Below are 11,894 nucleotides of genomic sequence, written 5' to 3'. Positions count from 1 at the left end.
TAAACTTTCACTCAATCCACAATAAAAACCTTAAATTAAAGAGTGTCAGCACAGTCGTTGGTGTTACGTGCCATCGAGTCAGCTCCAACTCATAGAGTTTCCAAGGACCAGCTGGCGAGTTTGAACCAACTTTGTGGTTAGCAGTGGAGTGCTTCTCCTACAGCGCCACCCCAGGACTCCGTAAGCACAGTGTTGTTGCTGATGTTGTTAGGTGCTGCTGTGAAGTTGGTTCTGACTCACAGGCCCGCTCCTGCACCATCTCATAACTGCTGTTACACTTGAGCCCACTGCTGCTGCCACTGTGCCCATCCATCTTGTTGGGGGGCTTCTTTTCTGATGACCTTCCACTTTACCAAGCATGAGTCGCTCTCTAGGGGCTGGTCCCTCCTGACAACACGTCCAAAGTAAGAGAGTCAAAGTCTCAGCATCCTGGCTTCTAAGGAGCACTCCAGCTGTTTCTTCTGGCCATCACGGTAACTTTAGTATTCAACTCCAACATTGACATTCTGCTGCCACCATTCATCTCTCAGTGGGTCTCACGTGGTGGCTTGTATGTTGCTGGGATGCTGGAAGCTACACCACCGGTATTTGAAAGACCAGCAGAGTCACCCACGGTGGTTGGGTTTCAGCTGAAATTCCAGACGAAGACAGACTAGGAAGAAGGAGAGGCGGACTATTTCTGAAAGTTTAGTCACTGACAACCTTATGAATAGCAACGGAACATAAGCACAGTAGGAGAGAGCAGTCAGTTAGCGAGTCCTGTGGTTATCAACCCCGTGCACAGTGAGATTCGTACAATTTTCACGGCCTGAGTTTCAGAAGTCCATCTAGGCCTTTCTGCCTTTCCTCCTAGTCTGTTTACATCTGAAACCTGTTCAGCATCATAGCAACATGCAAGCCTCCACATAGGTGCACCGGCCAGGAATCCAGCCGGGGTCTCCACACGGAAGATGAGAATTCTACAGCTGATGCCCTCTAACAGGCCCTCATGCCCTGTGTTGTTTGGGAGGAGATACAATATGGATTATCTTCAAACCATGCTAAGTTAGAGATCATGTGACAAACCCAGGGTTACCACTAAGAGAACACATCTGTAGTGTATTGTTGGCTGTGAGGTCGACCCCAACTCATGGCGACCTCATGTCCAAGAGCCCTGCGTCATCTTCGCAGCTCACCGCTGCACTGCCATGTCCGTCCACCCGCCTGACCGAGCCTCCACTTTGTCCTTTTCTAGTGGTTGGTCTTTCCTGGTGACATGGCCGAAGTCAGCAAGCCCAAATCTTATCATTCTCCCTTCTAAGGAGCTTTCTGCCGGACTTCCTCCAAGATGGATTTGCTCCTTCGGGCAGTTTGCAGTAGTCAATATTCTTTACCAACATCAGGATTCAAATGCATTAACTGTCTTCCAGTCTTCTGTTTTCATGGTCTACGCTTCATATGCATATGAGGCAACTGAAAAGGCCACAGCTTGGGTGGGTTACAAGTTCCTAATTAGTAATGGGGGGGGGGGGAGAGAAGGTAGATGAGAAAAAAGCTTCAACCAAAAGAAGATAATGAATTAAAGAAAAAGAAATAGAAAAGAAGTATGAGACAAATCGAAGGCCTGGAAAGTCAGGGACGCATCTGCCCTCCTCAGACTTCACGAGGCAGAGACAGAATCCCCAGCAGCATCGGTCCAAGGCTGATTCCTACAACAGGTCAACCACACCAATAGTTTCCAGCCTTTTCATCAATTCTGACATCAGCCACTTCTACCGGGTTCAATAATTCACTGCAATGGCTGGCCGCACGGAACTCAGAAATCGTAACTATGGGATTTATTAGGGAAGTAACAACTCAGGCAGGGCAGCTGCTTGGCCATACCCAAAGGCAGGCCTGTCCTTCAGCCCCTCAGGCCTCTTGAGCCAATGCAGCCTCTGCTATGCCAGGGCAAGCATTGCAGAGCTCTTCATCTCTATGGACAGGTAAGAGCTCGAAGGCACCTCCAGGAGAAGCCAGCCTGAAGGGTCTCAGCTCTCTCCATCCGTGGGTTAGCAAGTCCAGCTCGGGCACCCCACTCCTCCAGCAAGCCTCCTGCCCTGTGGCACGCGCTTTCTTGCTCCATGAGCCAGGAAGTCCACGGTGCCATTTCCTGCCGGTCTCCTGTTTCTGCTGCCTCACCTGCACTGCTTCTCACCATCACTGGTGTCTCAGCTCTCTGTCTCCTAAGTCTAAGACGTTCTCAGTGCAGGGACCCTGCGTTCAAAGGATACACTCCAACCCCCTCTCTTCTTGAAGATCGTGAGGTCCTCCCCTGTTCACTTGTAGGGATGGCTCATTTCAAACCTAGCAGGGTAGCAAAACTAACCAATCCGTTGATTAGGGTTTCATGCACCTTATTTCATGCATGGTCCAACCCCTACAGGGGCCATGCACCTTATTTACATTATTATAAAGCTTCCTAATCCCATTGGTGGGCTACAAGCACCTTATCTGCACATCCCCGCCCAGTCATTTGGTGGGAATTATACGACCATGGTGAGAAAGGCCATATAAAATTAGCCTACTACACCACAAAGCCTAAAGTAGAATGAAACAAATTCAAGTATCTAAGTACCTGCAGTGCATGTAAATAAACAGAATATTCCAGCTTAAAGACAGTGGCTTTCAAAGACAATAAAAAGGGAAACCCAGCCACATGCTGTTGACAAGAGATGCATGCAAGTCAGGGGTAGAGAGAGGCTGAAAGTCATAGGAGGAAAAGCAACATGAGGCAAGTTCCAAGGAGAAGGGAGCCGTGTCACTACACAACAACAGACAGACGAGGCTTTAGAGTAAAAGAACATTCTAGAAATAAAAAGTGTCAGTCTATCATGACAAAAAGATCCTGTTTAACCAGAATGAAATTATAATTCTGACCTCCTAACCCTCTAACAAACCACTATCCAAACTGACAGAGCTACAAGGAAATAGATCAGGGGACCATCAAAATGAGGGACTATTGACACATCCCTGAATTGGCAGCCTGAGCAGGATACAGAAGATGAAAGAACACACTGCACATATTTGATCTAAGGAACTGATTGCCAGTGGCAGAAAGCACATTGCTCTCAAGGATTCATTAAACAGTTCTGCAATTGACCACACAGTGGGCGATTAATCAGATTTCAACAAAATGATCTGACACAGACCAATGTCTCTGGCTACAATACAATTAAACACAAATCAGTAATTAATCAAATAAAAAACAGCATGTTTCTATATAAGTGATAAGACAAAGAGGAAATTATTACAGAAATTGAAAGAATATTGAATAATGAAAATATGATGTAAAGAGTGTCTGCCTTGAGCATTGAGCTTTTACGATCTATCTACATGGGACCAAATTAGCAACAGCAACTTGAAAGGTTGCATAGGAAACTTCATGGGCAGTGAGTACATAAATGAGGAAGGAACAACTTGGAAAAGAAAGGCCAACATGGTTGTGCAACAAGAATGGAGCCAATATCCCTGAGCTGTGTATGTAGAAATTGTTGCACTGGTATATGTTCTGCTGTATATATCTCAGCGATAACCACAAAAATAGAATATGATGGGGCTTCAAAATTTTTGTGGGAACATTCCATTTTGTTTTCATTCCATTTTTCCAAAAACGTTTTGGAGCCCACTAGCAAGTTGTTTTTAAAAACACTAACCGTGGGCAGCCATTTTGAACAGGAGTGAGTGGATGGACGGTCGAGAACTCCCATGGAAGAAGTCTGACAGATCAACAGAGCCAAAGGTGCGAGCATTCCTTTCTCATTCTTTACTTTTCCTCTGTCTACCCAAACTCCACTCTGGGGACCAGAGGGGATACTTGAACAAGTGGGCACCCCCAGGGAAGGTTCTGCTACACACGTGGAAGGATCTGCACTGTGAGGATCGCTGGGTGCAGAATCAAAGAAGGGGAAGGAGTCAACAGGAAGAGTCGCAACAGTGTCTTCCAAAGCGGGTCTGGCCAGGCCTGGGCTGGTTCGCACTAAGAGAAACACCTGAATGGACTTGGGGGAGGGAAAAAGGCCCAAAATAAAACCTTGAGTTACATCATAAGGTACAACAGCAACACCTTGAAAATTTTCAGGCGGCTTGAAAGCAAGAGGCCATAAGGTGGTGCTAAAGTCTTACTCATATTTTGCCATGGTGTTTTTGTTGACATTGTTGTTGTTGTTGTTGTTTGGCGATTTGGGACTTTAGTGTCTAGAGAAAAGGTCGAGGAAAATAAGGAAGTGCGAAAAGTACTACAGGAACAATCAAATAATGAATTGCATTATCTAAAAAATAGATGTAGCAGTAGAGACCATACAAAACCTGCAAAAAGAGGTCCAGATAATCAATACTAAAATATCAGAAATGGATAGTACACTGAAAGGGCAAAGGAGTAGAATTAAAGGGATGGAAACCAAATCAGTGAGCTTGAGGACAAATGTCTCAATACGGCTTAGACAGAAGAACAAGCAATAAACAGAATGAAAAAATCTGAAGAAAGCCTAAAATTAGTGTGGTACAACATGAAGAGAAATAACCTACAGGTGATTGGAGTCCCGGAACAGGAAGAATCAAAGAAAACCACAGAAGAGATAGTCAAAGAGCTGCTGGAAGAAATTTACCCTAACAACCTGAATGACAAGAAGATAAGCATTCAAGAAGCTAAGCGAACCCCAGATAGAACAGACCCCAAAAGAAAATCACCAAGACATATCATAATCAAGCCCTCCAAAATCAAAGACAAAGAGAGAATCCTGAAAGTATCTAGGGAAAAGAGAAGTATTACCTACAAAGGCAAGCCAATAAGATTGGGCTCTGATCTCTCAGCAAAAACCATGCAGGTAAGAAGGCAATAGAGAAACACGTACAAAGCTCTGAAAGAAAAAAAGTACCAGCCAAGAATCATTTACCCAGCAAAACTGTCAACTCAAATATGAAAATGAAATTCGAACATTCCAGGATAAACAGTAGTTAAGGGACTTTGTAAAAGTCAAGTCAGTGCTTAAAAACATACTAAAGGAGCCCATGGACAAGGATATAGCCACAGGGGGCTAGAGCTGAGAGTGAAGCAAGCAGCTGATATGAAGTGAGGGGAGACGCACAAGAACACCCAAACTTGCAGATAGTACCTATTTGACCTAGCCTCGACGGTTTTAAAATCAGAACTCGACTAGAGGGAGTTTTTTTTATTTATTTTTATATTTTTTGGTAAAGAAAATGAGTGTAAATTGCTACAATTTGATGAACTTGACCTATACTTATGGATATAGTCATTCAAAATACCAACTGAGAGGGAAGGAGTCTTCACATCAAGTATCAATCCTATTCCCTGTGTATACAGGGTAGACAGGGATGGGCAACTTAAGACATTGGCTACCTAAAATGAGGGGGTGACAAAGGCACAAGTGAATGGCTTACAAGTTTTCAAGAGGGAGTTTAGTTTAAGAGCCTTCAGAGGAAGGTAGACTCCCCACTGAATAGTTTTCATCTTGTCTAGATGGGTCTGGTAAAAAGAGATGGGGATGAGATTCTTATGATTCAATAGTGCGTAACTGTCATCATGACTAATTGTGACTGTCACAACTGTAAAGGTAGAAGTTTTGTAACAAAAATGGGGGAGTAGTTAATCTTACAGTCCAGAAACAGAGGACCCTAGGACCATCAAAGGAGAAGAACACAAGCGGAGTGTGAGACCCTATCCAGTGAACCAGAGACACCAGAGATGGAGACAGAGATGAGGACATGAGAGAGGGAGCAGCTGAGGGGTCTAGACTCATGGAAAGAGAGGGACTGGGTGCTGGCGGCCAGGAGGCAGGTTTGCAGAATGTGCCCTTTGGTTGTTTAAATTATTATAAATTCCTGAGTGTTTCTGTGTGCATCCCGCCCCCCAGTCCCTCCCAAAAAAGAAACAGGCAATGGAATGATGATGCATGAAGGAGATTGTAATCATTGCAATGAAACCATGGTGTAAAGCAGATGTTATTCCATGTAAACTATCACCCAGTTCACAATAAAAACTGTAAAATAATAATAATAATACTAAAGGGAGTTCTTTGGACTGATAATCAACAAGAGCAGATAGCAGCGATTGATATACGTGGCAACCCCACCCGGCACTTAGTCACGACACGGATGAGTCCAAAGTAGAACAAAACTACAAGAACGAGATCAAAGGGTTCTGGTGGCATCGGACAGTGTTTCCCTGATAGTCACAAGATGACTGATTATTCAGAAGGAGGCCAGCTCTCCTGCCTCCTAGTCTGTCTCTGTCTGGAAGCTCAGCTGACACCTGTCCACCCTGGGTGACCCTGCTGGGATTTACAATACCTGTGACACAGCTTCCGGAACCACAGCAACAGGCTCCCCTTACAGTAAGACAGACTGACAGACGACTTGTGGAACTTTCAACATGGATGGCACAAAATAAAACTATGTATTCCATTCAATGTTGTTGTTAAGTGCCATCAAGTCAGTGCCCGTTCATAAAGACCCCTATAAGGTTTTCAAGGAACAGCTGGTGGGTTTGAACTGCAGACCTTGTGGTTAGCAATCCAGTGCTTACCTATAGGGCTATACCAGGACTCCTATAGTTTAAATCACTTCAAATTTCTTGTTTCTATTTTCATAATTAAATAGGAAAGTTCTTAAGAGCCAAGTGCCAAAAGTCAGATCTAGCAAAACCATTTTTATTGGCATATTTCTTTAGAATCGCAGCAGCCTGTAAAGTGTTCTAAATTAAAAACTCAAGTGGCCATATATGGAAGCAGAAATCCTTTTCTGTTTTGTTTAGCTCCATATTACAAACTCAATTTATAGAAATCCTAACAATACACACCATTTTCCTTAATTGACTTTGGTGTAAAAATATATATATATATATATATATATATACGAACTATGAAAACTTAAGAAATTTTTAAATATCTGGAAACTTATAGTAAAAAGAAGAAAGGCACAAAATCAATGATACTGCATAAAGTTAGGAGAGGAACAATTGTAAAAAAAAAAAAGGAGGAGGAAGAAAGAAATAATAAAGGTAGGAGCAGGAACCAATGAAAAAGAAAAGACTCATTCAACAGAGATGACCAACAGGGCCAAGTGCAGATTTCCTGTGAGGATTACAGGATTGGAAGATCTGGCCAAGAGAAAAAAAGAGGCAAGAAATAAATCCTGTCAGGAATTAACAAGGGACATCTACAGGTACTGGATGACCGACATGCATCTGACCCAAGCCAAGGTATTCTCAACCACCTCATATGCATGTGGAAGCAAGACACGAAAACGGAGCCAGAAGCAGCATTTCACGTACCCAACAGTCAGGCTTAATTTTTCAGGGTTCCTTGAGTGGTACAAATGGCTTGACGACTTATCAAAAGGTTGAGGGTTCAAACCCACCCAGAGGCACCTCGGAAGATATGCCTAGCAATCTAATGCTGGAAGGGAATTGCCGTAACCCACAGAGCTCTTCCTCCCTGGCTGCCTGAGCGTCCGCACCATCACGGGTGACACACTAACTATCTGGACCCGGAAGTTCATGACCAACCGATGACTTCAGTGGAAACAAATGGTCACTGATGTCCTTCAGAAATTTGGGGAAAACTTGCCAACATGTATAAGATGATACCAGATGTCATCTTCGTGTTTGGATTCAGAACCTGTTTTAATGGTGACAAGACTACTGGCTTCAGCATGATTTATGATTCCTTGGATTATGCAAAGATAAGTGAACCCAAACAGAGACTTACAAGACATGACCTGTGTGAGAAGGAAGAAACAGTGCAAGGAATGCAAACAGAATGGACAAAGTCAGGAGGACTTTGTACAAAGACCAATGTTGGTGCTGGCAAAAAGTGAGCTGGGGATTAGAAAACAAGGAATAAAGAGTCGGCGATGATTGTGGATTTTTCACCAGAGGATTGTTGTTGTTGTTGTTGTGTGCTGTGGAGTCAGTTCCGACTCATAGTGACCCTGTACAGGGTTTCCGAGGCTGCAAATCTTTACAGGAGCAGAAAGCCTCATCTTTCTCCTGCGGAACAGCTGATAGTTTCGAACTGCCGACCTTCAGGTTAGCAGCCCGATTCATAACAAATCACCAGAGGATTAATAAACCCTAAAATCTTTTATTAAAAAACCCTATGGCGCTCAGGTCCCCTCTATACAAACGGGGTCACTGACTCCACAGCAACACTATCAACAAGAACTCGACGTCATTCCATTTCTGACCATGATGACTTACCTCATCAGTGTGGTGGGTGTGGTGGTAATGGAACCCACCCCTCAACCAAGCACAGATCCACCAATTTAGAGGGTCCCTTCCAGCCCAGGCCTGCTCACCGAGATGGCCGTAGCCCACCACAGTCTTGGCGCTGGGCCCGAGACGAGCACGCAGGTCCACCACAAGGTCGTAGAGCTGCTCCACAGGCAGGGAGATGTCGTACTTATACACATAGCCGTCCCGGCTCAACGCTTCCGTGATCCTCTCTCGCAGGGCCCATAGGGTCTGATGAGAGAATGACATGGAATCAACATGTCCCAGCCAGGGAGCTCCCGTGGTGGCAGCAACTCCAACTGCCATCACTTGGGAGTGTGACTGGGAACTTCTCTGTGTCAGACAGAGGGGTGGGCTTGCACACTTGTCAACACCACCCACTGAGTGGAAGGCTTTGCTCTTCGTAAAGATGTGAGTGGAAGCTATGCCTTCAGCTCTGCTCTCTCCAAAGACCCCACTGGAACCTGAAAACACTAAAAGTAAAAAAATGAACAGGCTGTATGTAAACCCAGAACCAGAAGGGGCCAGTACACAGTTAAGACCTGACCCACAAAGAGCCCACCAGGGCCCGCAAGGGGGACACGCGAAAAAGAAACCCCTACACACAGCCCCCATCCTGGGGGCTGACCTCAGAAGCTGGTTGAAAGTTACCTCCAAAGTGGGAGCAAACAAAGACCCCTCACCTACCACTATGCCTCATGAGGGGGGTTCTGGGGCCCACAGATTAAAGAGCGTCCAAATGCAGACTCCAGCCCTCCCCTCCTGAGGCATGAAGAAATCTCTGGAAAAGCAAGAAGCTTCCATGCCACCTCTCACTCACAGCCAGAGTTTCTCCCAGGCCCCAGCGCGCCCAGCATGCCTTGGGTGCTCCCTCGAAACCTGAGTGAACACACAGGGAGGCCTGTGGTTGTCGATGCTGTCGGTTCCGATCCACAGTGACCCCAAGCCCAACAGAACGGGACACTGCCCGGTCCTGCACCATCCTCACAATTGTCATCACCAGTAAGCCCATTGTTGCAGCCACTGCGTCAGTCCATCTTGTTGGGGGTCTTCCCCTTCTTTACTGACCCTCCAGTTCTCCAAGCATGATGTCCTTCTCCAGGGTCTAGTCCCTCCTGATAATATGTCCCAAGTACAAGACCACTTCTAAAGAACACTCTGGCTGTAGTTCTTCCAAGACAGATTTGTTTGTTCTTCTGGTAGTCCATGGGACGTTAATTCAATACTCTTTGCTAACATCGTAATTCAATACTCTTTGCTAACTTCTCCAACCTTCCTTATTTATTGTTTCCTGAGCTAAACAGAGCTCATCAAAATTAAACACAGCCTAACTAAAGTAAAATACTTTTATAGAAAAGTTGGAGGAAATTGCAGGAAAGCTGTCAATAAATAAAAGGAAAAAAAAAAATGAGGAAATGGGTAAAAGCTGGAGTCATCCAAAGGCCTAACGGCCAAGTCTCAGAGTTTCAGCACCAAGAATGAGGGCGACCACTGCAAGTGAAGGAGAACATGGTGCCCACCCGGGGCAGCGCTCAGCACTGAGGCCAAAGAGCCCCATCTGTACGAGGTAGGCAGGGGGTCCAGGTACTGGGGTGCCTAAACCCAAGGAGGGTGAGCATGGAGCTAGAACAAGAGTGGGGTACCTGCAGGGGCTGGCGGAGGGGCCAGGTGACAGAGACCAGCCCTGGGCTCATCTGACAAGAGCAGGCTTAGTGGAAGGTAGGAGAGGAAGTTGGGGGGTGAGGGGAGGGAAGGACACGGGAGGAGGTGGGGGAGGGGACGGAGGGGAGACATGGGGGATGGATGGAAGTGGGGATGCCTGCCGCCAGGTGGGAACTGGTACAACTGGGGGAGTGACCAGAGAGGGGAACAAAGGACAGAAGCAGGGTTCTGTCCTCACCCTCACCGTGCGCAGGAAGAGAGAAAGCGCACTGTACGGAAGGTTGCCCTAATAAAGCAGGGAAGGAGTGGACATAATGCTTCCACTCAGCCCTGACGCTGACCTGGGCCTGCCCCACCCAGCACCGGCCTCTCCTGCTGCACTCTCGCCCCCTGCTGGCCACTCTTCACAATGCAACCCGGGGACCCAGTGGGGGCTGGCCGATGACTCCCATGTTCCGGTCCAGCCCGGGTCCTATTAAAGCCAGAATCTGGTCAGTGTCCGCCATGTCCACACCTAGCAGGCTGGACCAGCTGGACTTTCTGGGCCTCTCCAGACAAACTGGAGTAGAGCAAGTGGGAAGGAGGGACCCAGGGGAGTGGCCAGCAGCTCACAGGTTACCTTCATCTTCCTCTGGTCGGTGGCCACAGTGCCATCTGTCACCAAGCCGGAGTCCAGCGCGTCTTCCAGAAAGGCGGCCAGTTTTGCCTCATCGTGCTCCATGTTGGAACCTGAGGTCTCCACCAGCACGTAGAACGGGCTTTCTGGGAGGAATTGGGAAAAGCTGAAGGAGTCTTCAAGATCCGCAGGTGGGTCCAAGCTCTTTAAAGCGCATCCTGCTCCTTCTCATCCTCACCCCCACGGCCCTCTCCTCCAGCATCCCCACCCCATCTCCAGGCCTCCTGCCACGGAGGGTCCCAGACAACCTGAGGGATGAAGCCTGGTCAGGCTCCATTTCATACAGTGAAGAAGGTCCAAGTTCATTCCAGGATGGCCCACCAACACTAAAAGCATCACACAGTGTACACCCCGAGCTACATCCTTTGAGATTCTCACCTCAAAACCCTCACCTTGGTGTGCCCACCAATCCTAAACAACCATATCATGGCCTTGGTGGTGGTGTTATTGTAGGTCTGACCCACAGCGACCCCACAAATGACTGAACGAGACACCACCCAGTCCTGAGAGACACCACCCAGTCCTCACAACCGAGCCCGTGTTTAGAGCCACTGTGCAGGCAGGCACTGCGTCAGTGACTCTCACTGGGGCTCCTCCGCCTTGTCGCTGACCCTCCACTTTACCAACCATGATGTCCTCTCCAGGAACTGGTCCCTCCTGATAATGTGTCTAAAGTACAAGAGATGAGGTCTCTCCATCCTCGGTCCTTAACCTAACTAAGCTCCCACACTGAAAACACATTATCTGTGATCCCAGAGCCTCATAAACACTCTCTGTAAGCATTGGTGGTGGAGGAGGCAGACATATCTGCTTACAGATGTGTCTCATTCATAAACCTCTCACTGCAAAAGGAAGCCCCTGGATCGTAACCAAACGAAATACGATACTGTGAATGTAAACCTGATGTTCTCCCATGTAAACCCACAAAATTCACAATAAAAACTTAAAAAAAAAAAAAAAAAAAGGAAGCCCCTACCAACCCATACCCAACCCCAAAAGTGACATCATGAAGCCCCCTCTTCCCACAACCCTCCTGGTGGGGGCTTGGGCTGGGGACTTCCCACCAACGGGCTGGTTCCACCATGACAGAAGAGCAACTTCACACGATTGGTTGGGTTAGAGCAGGGATGGGGAACCGTTATTTCTGCCAAAATTGGTAGCATCATTTGCAGCAAGCATACAAAATTATCAACTTTAAAACTAGTCTGCTATATTTGGTCCAACATTTAATTAACTCAGCCCTAAAATCAGAAAACCAAAAAGGAAAAACACGCTCAGCATTTC

At 46.6% G+C, this 11,894-nt stretch overlaps 1 protein-coding gene across 1 annotated transcript in view; it reads right to left on the bottom strand.

The window, feature by feature from the left end:
- Positions 1-11,894, bottom strand: part of D2HGDH (D-2-hydroxyglutarate dehydrogenase) — a 43,580-nt gene that overhangs the window by 11,232 nt on the left and 20,454 nt on the right. The window contains exons 7-8 of the mRNA XM_006875235.1: positions 10,554-10,696; positions 8,338-8,503 (exon numbers count right to left, since the gene is read on the bottom strand). Of these exons, the coding sequence (XP_006875297.1) occupies positions 8,338-8,503; positions 10,554-10,696 (309 nt within the window). The remainder of the gene's footprint in view (positions 1-8,337; positions 8,504-10,553; positions 10,697-11,894) is intronic.

The sequence above is a fragment of the Chrysochloris asiatica genome, unplaced genomic scaffold (assembly GCF_000296735.1).
Source record: "Chrysochloris asiatica unplaced genomic scaffold, ChrAsi1.0 scaffold00314, whole genome shotgun sequence".
NCBI classification, from domain to species: Eukaryota; Metazoa; Chordata; class Mammalia; order Afrosoricida; family Chrysochloridae; genus Chrysochloris; species Chrysochloris asiatica.
Note: the sequence above shows the minus strand (reverse complement) of the source record. Positions and strands in the feature narration are given on the sequence as shown.